The sequence below is a fragment of the Hoplias malabaricus genome, chromosome 9 (genome assembly GCF_029633855.1).
Source record: "Hoplias malabaricus isolate fHopMal1 chromosome 9, fHopMal1.hap1, whole genome shotgun sequence".
Classification (NCBI taxonomy): Eukaryota; Metazoa; Chordata; class Actinopteri; order Characiformes; family Erythrinidae; genus Hoplias; species Hoplias malabaricus.
Window position 1 is genome coordinate 28,985,869 of NC_089808.1, and position 12,761 is coordinate 28,998,629.

At 35.2% G+C, this 12,761-nt stretch overlaps 2 protein-coding genes across 4 annotated transcripts in view; one reads left to right on the forward strand and one right to left on the reverse strand.

The window, feature by feature from the left end:
* Window positions 1–1,817, reverse strand: part of oxa1l (OXA1L mitochondrial inner membrane protein) — a 7,060-nt gene extending 5,243 nt beyond the window's left edge. Inside the window, exon 1 of the mRNA XM_066680316.1 lies at window positions 1,615–1,817. Coding sequence (XP_066536413.1) covers window positions 1,615–1,713 — 99 coding nt within the window. The 5' untranslated portion in view covers window positions 1,714–1,817. The remainder of the gene's footprint in view (window positions 1–1,614) is intronic.
* Window positions 1,633–10,956, forward strand: casp23 (caspase 23, apoptosis-related cysteine peptidase). Of its 3 annotated transcripts, none has more exons than XR_010804136.1 (12): window positions 1,633–2,430; window positions 2,612–2,644; window positions 2,758–2,834; window positions 3,272–3,445; window positions 3,573–3,752; window positions 5,330–5,404; window positions 5,489–5,665; window positions 6,480–6,714; window positions 7,452–7,550; window positions 8,015–8,084; window positions 9,618–9,727; window positions 9,977–9,999. XR_010804136.1 is itself a non-coding variant. In XM_066680317.1 (12 exons), the coding sequence occupies exons 2-12, from the start codon at window positions 2,367–2,369 to the stop codon at window positions 10,070–10,072; spliced, it is 1,320 nt and encodes a 439-aa protein (XP_066536414.1). In that variant the 5' UTR covers window positions 1,634–1,942; window positions 2,110–2,366; the 3' UTR covers window positions 10,073–10,956. The 3 variants fall into 3 exon arrangements, 2 of the variants coding, with proteins under 2 accessions (XP_066536414.1, XP_066536415.1); XM_066680317.1 differs by lacking the exon at window positions 8,015–8,084 and having other exon boundaries at window positions 1,634–1,942; window positions 2,110–2,430; window positions 9,977–10,956; XM_066680318.1 differs by lacking the exon at window positions 8,015–8,084 and having other exon boundaries at window positions 1,634–1,890; window positions 2,110–2,430; window positions 9,977–10,956.
* The last annotated feature ends 1,805 nt before the right edge of the window (window positions 10,957–12,761 follow it).

A 12,761-nucleotide genomic window follows, 5' to 3' on the forward strand; every position in this document is an offset into this window, starting at 1 on the left:
CACTGTAGTATATAAATCTACTACACAACCAAAGTGCATATAAACAGCAAATGTAAGTTATACAAAATGTAACCTTAAAACTTCACAGTAAATAACAAAACAAACACAGAATAGTTGATGTGCTGAGACATTATGTAAACAAGTCAGAATATCACTATTATCACGATACTGATTTTTATTTTTTTATATTGTTTTAAAAATTATGACGATATTATCACAAACGATACGATATGTCACAGCCCTTACACACACACACCAGACTGCATTTTGCAAGAAATGTTTTAAACTGGTAAAATCATGTTGTATTCAGCCTTAGATCTGAATATGAAGTTATGGAGTTCAATATGGCAAAGATTAATTGATGACAAAATTAATTACACAATAACCACCCCACACACACCCATGCACTATTTCTGTTTTATGTCATTTGAAAATGGCTCCTGTTTTACACTTTTTGTTGTACATTGTACAATGACAAATAATTGCACATTATTAAAACTAGTTTTAAACCCACAGTGTAATTAGCGTGATAATGGAGTGATTTTATCTTGCTGAATGTTGATAAACAAACCTTTCTTATTTGTCATCTTAATCTTAAAATCTAACTAAAACTTTCATAATGAAACTGTGATATAATCACAATAAAATGCTTTAGGTCCATGCTATATTGTAAAGTTTTGGCACAGGTGTACTGATTTTCGGCACTAGGGTCTCATGTCATATTGTTGCATAAATATAAAATGTTTTTTCGCCAAGTACTACTGGACCATTTCTATAGGTTTCAAGAATATAATAATTGTGCTCCAAATAAACACATCATCTTAGGTCATTATGTTTGCAATGTTTAAAAAAAGTCATGGTCGTACGTGTATTCAGCCAGGACTACTTTGTGAATGAGGCCCAATAAAGGGCAGCAAACAAGGGTTTAAGTAATTTATTTATATATATATATATATATATATATATATATATATATATATATATATATATATATATAAATTAATTAATTGAGTGTGCATTACAGGGACCTAAATGAAATACAAAAATAAAAAATATGGGCTCCTTAAAAACACTGAACAGTGCTTTGCCGGAAAAAAACTGTAAAGCTAACGACAAAATTTAGATAATTGTTTTTGTTTTTCTGACGGATTACGATACCCTGTAAGAAAAAACTACTAAAAAGTAAATACGTAAGTACATTTTAATATGGGAAGTCTGTAATTTCTTATTCACCATTATGTTTCCTTAAATACTTATATATATATATAAATGTATTTGGCAGCGGGTCTTATTACTGTTACCCATCCTCGCGTGAACGAGGGAACGGGTCCGTTCCCTCGTTCACGCGAGGATGGGTAACAGTAATAAGACCCGCTGCCAAATACACTTAGTTTTTAGCAGCCTTGTCCTTTTTGGAATTGCCGTCCCACCTTAAACAGAGCAGCAAGTTGCCTGTGCTGCGGTTTAAGGTGGACTGGGCGAATCTCAAAGAGGCTGGAGGACTCGTCCTCAACCCGCGCGGCCTTCACACGCAACACATTTAACTGAGTCTTAACAAAAGGAGACACGCACACATACACACAGTCAACTACACAAAGAGCACACATAACGAACCGTGCTCCGCAGGGACACGATGCTGAGCGCTGAGACATTCGCTGTGTGGATCTGTTTAAAGACGCACTGAGGAACAACCCGGCACCTGAGCGCCGCCATATTCAGTCACAGAACTGAGGACGGAGCGTCGCAGAGGACAAACTACTTTGGGTTACTTTCGCTTTCCAGAGTCAGAAATGACTCAGCTCACAAACAAGAGACGACACTTCTGACTCCCAGACTTCTCATTCAACAGCATTTTGGTCCGAAATTAAACGCTTCCTAAATTCCTCTTGAGTAAGCTATTTCAATCTTAGTGCTCACTTGTTTAAGAGTGCAACGCGTTAAGGTATTTGTCTTTCATTGATGTATAAAAATATAAAGAAAGGCTCAGTTCGTTGTGTTTGTTTTAATGCTGCTCATCACTTAAAACATATAATATTTCAGTACGATTAATTATTAATTGAATATGATTTTCTGTGATTCATAACAAATTGCTATTGATATTTCCTTCAGTAAATGTCCGAAGACCACCTCCAGAGTGTGCGCCATGCCCCGTATGATAATCACAGATGGGGCACCGGTAACTGACTGCTTCACAAAAAAAAAAAACATACGATATTCTAACAATTGAGGTCGAGCTTTGAGCCGAATTTCAGAGAAAAACAGACCGCAAGAGCGTCTCATTTTGTCGAGTCGATTAGGATAACCCGGTGATTTCTAGTGCTTTGTATTTTTGAGTGGAAATCTATTTTAACCAAATATATGAGGAAATGTCTCACTCCGGGGAAAGCGATACAAACTCAGAAGATGCTGCACCATTTTTATCAAAACTTAGTAAGTATCGTGTGTTGCCTTATTCATTTATTTTGTGTCGAGTTTTAAATAGTGAATATTCGACAAAATTAAACATAACAGTATATTAATGTTAGTGTAAACTGACCCATAACGTAAAACCGAAAGAGGTCCACAACCAGGAAATAGATCTGTTTACATTTAATTTTATTCTTTTAAAAAGGAATTTCTAAAGGTGGACGAAGTGAACAAATCAGTGAGTGAGCTTATTCAAACAGCTTTCAACTTTTTCAGCCTTGAACATAATCAAGTGCTTATATCAACATAGAACCTCAACAACTGAGTGAAAGTATTTTGTTTTTCCATCAGAACTGGTGACAATGCCTTGTGGTCATAAAATAACACCAGATTACCTGATTGCATGGTGCAAGTACTGTCTTAAACTGGTAAGTTCATTTATCAGCCTCAGATTTACTGAGATCTATTATTATTATTATTATTATTATTATTATTATTATTATTATTATTATTATGCTATTGTGAGGGTTGATGTGTTGTTATATCTAATCCTATGATTACAATGACACATTAGGATCTTATTTAAATGCCACATGTAGTTAAAAATGTGAAAATTTGTTAATTTTAATAAATCAGTTAAACACTTTCAGCCAACAATGTACTAATGTACATTTAAAATATTTACTTGAGCTGAATAAACCAAATGAGTTACATGATACATGAAGTAATTTTTGTATATTTACATTTTTAGCAGTGCATGGAATGGAATGCTTAACATTTAAGGCATTTCACAAACCATTCAGCATGAAATTACAGGTGTTTGTTAGTGCATTCAACGATTGTATAACATTTGTCTCTGTTTTAGAAAAAGACTGACTTCACCTGTCCCAGATTTGATAAAAACAGGAAGAATATGTGTGGGGCTGGATTTTCTTATCAGGTTTTGTGTCAGAGAGTGACACTAACTCCCAAAATCAAGGAATATTTTGAGGAAAGACTTGGTGCCCTAACTGCTGCAAAACTATGTGAATATAAACAAGTAAGAGTATTTACCATTAACTTTTTATTTTACCGTCTGCCTAAAGCAGATCTGTTGTATTTCACAAAATGATGCAAAGATTACATGACTTTGCTTTAATCTGACTCCACAATCAAAATGTAACCAGTGTCCAGGATGCCAGTCTAATGTGGAGAGAGAAGACAAGAAAAACCTTCATGTTCGCTGCACCATCTGTTCTGCCAGGATGGGCCATGCGTATGAGTTCTGCTGGAATTGCAGTAGGCAGTGGAAGGGGCCGGCTATTAGTACTCTGAAGTGTGGCAATGCTCACTGTGGAGAGCAAGAGGTAGACCTACTTTATGTACAAAAACCTCCAAAAAAGTTGGGATTATGTGCAAAATGTAAATAAAAATATAAAATGTTGATATGTATGATGACAGGACACTTTTTCTAGACCCAGAGAATATAGTGGTTCCTGGATCCTGTTAATACAGTTTTTTATTTGCATTTCTGTGTTTTAACTTTTTTTTTATGCAGTGATGAACTATTTAGTTAAATAATAGTAAATTATATAATCTCTATCTTTTAAATAATAGTAAATTATTTAATCTCTATCTTTATTCTTCTCTTTATTCTGAAAAATGTTCTAATTTTTAACTTAGTCATGTTTTTGAACACAGTGTCTCAACTTTTCTGGAAATTGGGTTATATATTTTTTGTAGTTATAATCTCTAAATAATATACAGATACTTTATTAGTATTTTAAAATTTGATCTTTGGCATTACAGTGTAAACATTTAATGCTTTAAGTGTGAATATAAAAACAGTAAACCTTTTATGTATAAAGGCATTAAGACACCAAAATATAAATAATGTGAAATGTAATAATTGTTTAGTGCTTTAAGTATTTGTCATGCAATGTTGAGTTTTACAGAGGGAGTCATCAGCAGTTAAAAACTACTTATAATACCTAAACACAGAAACAAATCAATGAAACACTAATGTTATGAGAGGGAGGTACTCAACTTTGTCATTAACGATATTAAAAACAAACATATTATATATATTATAAACATATCATACACATAATGATATTAGAAACAAACATTTATCTGCCTCACTTTCTTTACAACAAACAAACAATAGAATTTACACCTTTCAATCATGTTGTTATTGACATTCCTCGTATAAAACACACAAAACACAGTCCTTACACCTTTCAAACATCACCATGCCTCACTTTCTTTATATAAAACACACAACCTGTGGCATTTACTCCTTTTATTCAATACATAGGTGCCTGTATTTCTATTTTTCTTTTTCAGAAATAATTTGCTCTTACCTGTACAGGAGGAAATTAACCAGCTCTGGCTCTGTTCTGTAGAGTTACTGCTTCTAAACTGCCTCCAATTTTCAAACACAAGGCTAATATTTCTTCTCATTTTATTTTGTCTCTGGTCATGGAGATTTTTAGAAGAGCAGTGGGGCTTTTTGGGTCTGGTAAAATATAACATTAACTCTGTTCATTTGGTCATTTTATGGCTGCAAGACACTATGTTTGTAGACCTGGCAACGCTGTGGGTTTGGACTGTAATGTGATTGGGCAAAGGGCAGGATCACAGGCAGGACCTCATAGGGCAGGATCACATGAGCGCCGCTATGGACTGGGCACTTCTCAAGGAGAATATACGACTTCAGCAATGCAATGAAAGGCAGCAGTGATTTAGCTTTGACTGTTTCCTTTATCTATGATCACACACCCTGGACATTTTATGACTAAGTACAGTAAATATCCTACAGATTGCTCCTTTAATTATAAATTGATAATACCATAAATGGTTTAAATTGTCATTGTTAGTAAGGATTTACTTTTACATTAAATCATGCATACATTTAAAAAACATTCTTATGATCCTTTAACAGGTCAGTCCATCTAATCCTCTGAAGTCCACTGACCCAAAGTTCAAAACAGATAAACTCCAGAAAGAGAAAGATGATGTAAGTAGATTGTATGGTTTTGCATGTTATTTTGTAATGAAATAAACTCAGATTATTGCACTAATATTTTGTGGTTAATTGTAGATATACCCAATGAAAGGAAAATCTCCTGACCGGAAGCGTCTTGCTTTGATCATCAACAACGTTGAGTTTGAGTACTTGGATGACAGAGATGGAGCAAATGTGGATGAGCTAAACATAGAGAAGTTGTTTGAAGGTCTTGGTTATACTGTAGTGACACTCAGGGATCTTTCTGCCCAGGTAATTACTAATAAACAACAGCAGATAATGTTTTTAATTCGGTTATAGGCCTGTCACAGTTATTATGTAATTGTCTAATTGCAGTTTTTTTAAGCTGAACCCAAATATGTTCCACAAATGCAATGAGTTCTTCAAACAAAAACCATGTATCAGCCATTTCCTCTTTCTAGTAGCACTGCTTACTTACCCAGTATTAGCAGTGGAGATAAACAGTTTTTCAACATGAGCATAAGTTTAAATACAGTCTAATAAACCGATAAGGTGATTTAGTTAGTGTTTTGTATTGAACAAATCAATTCAGTTAAAAAAACATCAGTTTTTACAGGTTTTATAAAAAAATATCACATATATGGTTCTTTGTTGCATGGGCTCAGCTGTCATCTTTCACAATCACAATTTTACGCAACAAACTAACTGAATCTGATTTAGGAGGATTTTAATTAATTGAGAATAGAGGAATGCAAGTAAATAAAAAAAGAATACACATTATTTTGAGATGTTATAGGTCTTATTAAACCAACATTTTAGCTTCAGTCTTAGCTGTTATACTAGCAGCAGTGAGAAAAATGTGTTTATCTGAAGGTCAAGTTGTTTCTGTTTTAAACCGGAAGCTACTTAATATCAATAGTTAGGAATCAAGATAGGTAAATTGGACACTTTAGATTTTTACATTGTAAATTCAATACAGTGAACAAAAAGGAAATGAAATGCAATTGTTTATATGGAAATTGTCAGCTAAAATATCATTTTTGTGACAAGTCCAATGGACAATTTGTGAGGATTAGTTACTGAGTTGTTCTTTTTTGGTCTTTAGGGTATGGAGTATGCCATGCTAGATTTCTCTCAGCGAGAAGAGCATAGAGTGTCAGACAGCTGTTTTGTGGTATTTATGTCCCATGGAGATGCCTCTGGATTATGTGGTGTTTCTCAACTAGATAAAAATGAGGATATCTTCCCTACAAACAAGATCTTCGAGTCCCTGAACACACCAAATTGTGCTGGATTACGTGACAAGCCAAAAATCATCCTCATCCAGTCATGTAGAGGAGGTGAGTAACACACTGATCACAGCTAGCCCTGGTTCTAGGCCACTTTGAATGTGGGTAATAGAAATGTGTTTGTTAGGCTTGTCCTCTGTTAGTTAGACGATGTACACTAGAACTATTATGTTCATGACTTAGACTGTGGGGGTGGGTGGGACGCTTAACTTCCAGTCAAAAACGCAAAAACAAAACATACGCCTGTGTACATTTTTAAAGCCATATTTTATTCCCAATTATGATTAACATGATATAATTTAAGATATCAATTATTTTGAGTTTAATTAAACCTGGATGTGAAAATTATCCAGCAAGTTGTCTGGGATGTTTCATGCAACATTAATCAGTTATTAGTTCAGAGCAATGTATGCATGAAGCTAGAAAAGAGGACACAAACATTCATGGAATTTACTTTTCAGACAGATTTGTGAAATATTTTGACAAAAATCCATGGCCTAATGGATAGAGAAATGGACTTGGGACTGGAAGGTTGCTGGTTCAATCCAAACAACTGAAGCTTAAGGAGTTTCATTAATTCCTCTCCAATCCTGCTCAAAAAAATCTTGCAAATTTTAATGGTTTGGCTTCAAGGTGCTAAAAAGTGAAACTAACTAAAAATGATTTAATGCATGGCCTTTGGTTTAGGTTAGAACCAGAGTCTGGATATGTCTCCCCATAAAAACCCTAAACTGTGCTGGCCCTGATCATTGCATTTTTAGGTGACCCATTTTTGGTGAATATTTTAGGTGAAAATGGTGAAGTCTGTGTAGAAGATGGAGGAACTGAGAGTTCTAAAACAGAACACCGGGAAAAAGACTTTTGTTGCCTGAGATCTTGTACTCCAGGTATCTATCTATATTTGCACAATCTTATTGTGACTTAATTTCTACATGTTTTTTTGCCTAACGCATTGTCCACACATACATGTGTATTTACAATGTAGATATTTTTATGTCACTAAAACAAATCTTCTGGAAAAATCCTCAGTGTGTGAAGATATTCTGAAAGTTGATTTTCAGTGTTGTTCTGTAGACAGAAATAACTGAGACTTTAGCTTGTTATGCCAGAGTGTGAAAAGCGACTTTAGCTTGTTGTGCCACAGCAGAGCATCTTTTCACATTTTCATGACAGTTTTTTTTTTTCTTTTCTAACTTGTGTGGATTAAGGAGGATAACAGTCAATAAAAATGCTCTTGTGTGTATGGACTAGGCCTAAACCTGACATATTTTTCAGATCTTTAAATATGTGAGTTACTTCCTTGAATATATGTAGCATCTAACATAATTTTTTATACTTTGCATTACACTAGTACGTTACACATGACCCAGTGGCAGCTGGTCTGATGGAGGCCACTTTAGGGTTTGAAGCATTATGACAAGGCAAGTTAAGTTTATTTATAGAGCACTATGATTGTGACTATGAGCACTATATAGAGAGTACACAATGGCAATTCAGTGCTTTATAAAACAGTGCTTTACTGCAGAAATAATTTGTGAAATGTGTAAGAGGGCAATATAGCATTTATATAGCTGGATGCTGATTATTTTCTGGTGCTAACGTTAACTGATCAGCCTGCCCAGCCTCTAAACCTGTGCAAAGTGCCCTCCCAACTGTTAAAGTAGGCAGCATTTAAAATGATATCTGTCATAATCTGTCCGCAGTTTATTGAGATGCTCTAGTTAGAGAGCAGTTACATCATAGCATGTTCTCACCCTCTGCACGTGGCTGGTGTTTACTTACCTCTGCACCTAGCATCACCCCAATGCGATGGATTATGCTTTTCCTGTTTTATTGTGACTTTAATTATATTTGCTCTGGAACAAGAGCAAAATACATCATGGGATTGCCTTAGTGGCTGAGGAATGTTTCGATACTGCCTTAAAATTTGCCCAGATTAAGGTATCTGAGTACGCAGACAAGGTATCTAAAAAGTAGGACATCCTACATGTTGGGAGTGTCACTATGATGTAAAAGGCTCTTTATGTAGACAGCTCTCTAGGTTTTGGTACAGACATACTGAGTCCCTTGGAAAGGGCATCATCTTGATGATGTCACTCCAAAATACCAATATAAGCCTCTGCATCAATGGTACCTTCTCACATAAACATCACATGTGCCGTGGGCACTGTTGTACCCCAAGTGGTCATAAATTCTGTTTTTTGCAGAATTTGGTCTATAAAATGGTCTATTTCATCTTTGGCGTGAAGAGTCTGATGCCTGTTTTTTCCCAAAAACAAACTGAAACTTGTCTGACAACAGAACACATTTACATTGTCTTTCCATGAAGTTCATCTTTTCATAATACAGTTTCAGGTTGCATACTTACAGTGTCGAACTGTGTTAAGTGATAGTGATTTGCCAAAGCACTCTCTTGTCCATGTGGCTGTGTCCAACATGGTAGCATGACAGTTTGAACCCACAGAAATTGAACCCACAACCTCAGGTCCCTGGAGCTGTGTGAAAGCAACACTACCTGCTGCACCACCGTGCCGCCCAGGATTAAATACATTACAGTTTTAAGTTTTTATTGCATTTTCAAAAATGTCCCAACTTTTTTGGACATGAGTTTGTACATTTTAATTTATCTAATTACCACTCAAAGATAATTATTATACATACCAGTCAGGTGGCACAAAATAATTAAGAAGCTTAAAAAGAGGTGCTAATTTTGTATCAGCTGTTCACTCAAAGCAAAACTCTAGTGTGATTAAAGCAGGTATTTTTAAGCAATAGAGAGTGCTCTTACCAGAAACAATTCCAAGTTATGTTCTTTGTACTCATCTTAATAATCTTGTTTAATATTATCTTTGCCAGGACACCTGTTATCTCCAAACCTTGGCTCATACAGTGCATTGTTATCATAATTTTGCATTATTAATTTAATGAATTGCTTGAACTTTCTTTACACACAGATACTGTGTCCTACAGGGATCCAGAGAAAGGCTCTTGTTTCATTCAGGACATTGTTCAAATATTCAATGAATACGCCTGCCAGGATGACATCGAAGAGCTGTTTAGAAAGGCATGTCTTGATTACATAACTATATGATAGAATGACTTTCTTAGTGCATTGTTTTGGGGCCAAATAGCACATATTACACATCTATGATAGTAATTAACCATGTTGCTGTAGTAACAAAATGTTATATTTCCATGTTAATCTTTTTGTAAAGCATTTGAAAAATTCTGCCAGAATTTCAAAATCAAAATGAACTGAAAAAAATATATATTACTTTTGATGCTTTTGACACACTGTTACATTTATCAACAGGTTCTTAAGAAATTTAAAGAGGATCACCCCACACAAATGCCATGCAAAGAAAGAACATCACTGTCAAGAAAATTCTACCTCTTTCCTGGGCTATAAAAGATGTTCATATACTGGACATATTTGGTACATAACATATTAGACATGGGATTCAGACATCATTTTGTGTTACATGTGAAACTGAGCATTTTTGTTTTGTTTTTCATGGCACTTATTATATTTTTTATACTTTTTTGTATAAAAAGTGATTTATTCCAGCAAACAATTTAACTTCTGAACTAACACCTCTCAGACCATGATTGCCCTATTCTGTTTGCAATTCCACCTGGACCACTAGAGATCACTTGAGTCTTACTTCTGTCTACATCACAGCTCACCTGATCAGTAATGCTTCACCTTATTCCCATAAGTCTGACTACAAAGGCTTACCTCACACACCTCAATTTTGTGAAGTATTGCGCCCCTCCATGTGTGTTCACGACCCTGAATTGGTTAAGTGGTTACAGACATTGAATGAATGTTCGCTGGAAAAATATGTGCTGTATGTGCTAAACCACAAGAGCCTTTTATGTGAAACTTTTATGTTCCTCCAGCACCAGTCGCTGAAATTTGTTCTTATGGTGTGCACAGTCCAGTCGTGCTAAGCCGAATTTCATTCAAATTTGTGCTCAGATATGAGGCTTATGCCAATGACCAATAGGGGCCTGCCCTTCACAAAGCACCACACGTTCACACATTCATACATATAGACACTTTTGAACTGCCAGTCCACCTACCAACTTGTGTTTTCAGGACTGTAGGAGTGAACTGGACCACCGCAGACACAGGGAAAAAATGTAAAACTAATCACAGACAGTTACTTGAAGTGGATTTTATTTTTATCAGAAAGTGCAGTACTGTGAACAAAAACAAAAGTAGGTGCTGGACATTGAAATGTCACTGAACATGACTGTACCTCAAGCAATATGATCATTAAAGCCGGATAATAGTTACGTAAAGCTGAGTGATAAATTTATTGTACCACTTTTGAAATTACAAGTTGCTCTGGATAAATGGCATATGCCAAATACCACAATGGTAAAAATAAATGGTAGTGTCTGCCGTTTATCACAGAATTAAAAACCCAATTTGTAGATAGTGAACAATGAGAATCTGGCTTGTGAACCTCAGAAATTTTAACCCTGTCCCAAATGCAGCCAAAAGCCAGGTCTGCCCCAAAGTTCACACTTGTGGACTTGTGGTAATTTAGCACACTAACTTAAAAAAAAGCAAATTTCTATTGATTTGTTTCTGGAAGTCAGGATATGAAAATAATACAATGATTTGAACATAATAAGTTCATAGGGTCAACTTCCAAAATGAAGCAGATAATAATTTGACATTGTAAAGAAAACGCATTGCAATGGTTTGATGTGTTGACATGCCTGTTCTGTAACATTCATACATTTTCAACATTCCAACATTCTCAAATCATTCATAGTATATTTTAGCATTTAGAGCATGTTATATTGCATAGCTCAGAGGAGAAGTGGTGTTTTTTGGGTCCTGGCTGCTGCAGTGATGCAACTGATAACTTATAAGATTTTTGATGTGTTTACAGCCAATGTTTATATTTCATATCATGCACTGACATGCCCAAATGCATGAGATAGCAGTATGTAAATTGATGATGTTATCACACCTGTATTGTGAGGTGACATCTTGTGAGTGAGGTTGAACACAGCTCATGTTCACAGCAAGGTGACGTGAATTACTAGCATTTGTGCCTTTGTCCTGTTGAATGTGAGCAGCAATACCTTCTATGACATATTTCTGGTACATGTGACACTGTTGATTGAAGAAAGGAAAAGGCCCATACAATATTGGAAATGGAACATTGCATCCATCTGGCCCCCATTATCATGCCTCATTTAATCTCCAGTAATTCATGTCTCATTGCCGTGTGCAAGCTGGAAATTTTATACAGGTATGGGCCCTTCCCAAGCCGTTCCCTGAGGTAATGCCATCTCATAATCAATTCAAATATACTGCTATAACATGATTTGTGGCATGTTAGTCTATTTGTGTTCCACAAAGTATGTTTATGCCGATATCCTTTACTTTTTTTTTTACTTTATTATAATTCAGTTGATAAACTTTCTTTTTCCATGGTAACACCTATTGCGCTGAGAGTTAAAGACCACATAGTGCTTGCCAGGACAGTAAGCATGTTTATACTACTGAAGAACAGTGCAATGAAAACCTGCTACCTCCCTAAATATCTTTTCTAAGGAGCGCTACATTATGACCTCAAATACACTGTTAATTTTTGTATTTGAGTTTTTGAATGTCTTACCTATCATTGACTGAGGATTCAAGGATTTTAAATGCATTAGCCAAAACATATGTTCCTGAAGGCAGACTATTGGAACTATTTTCACTAGGTATCTCAATGGCAGGTTCCCTTTCTTCACAGCTCAATGCCAGGGGGCCTCTATACCCCTCTAGCCCAAGCCTGGCATTACGCATAGTGCCAATAGATTCAGGTTTATCTGCTCCTGAGTCCATTCTATTGGCAATACATCTCTTTAGGGAATGGACAAGGTATGTGTGTGCATTTGCACTTTTGTGCAATGAATAGTTAAATAACTGAAAAATATATTCTTTTTGCCATAAAAGAAAATAAGTGAAAGAAAATAATTAATATATGAATTCATATTTTTCATTTTTTTAAATTCATTTATTAATTTATTTTTTAAATAATAAAGATCTAGTTGACCATAATAACATAGGGCTAGGTACAGCCTTA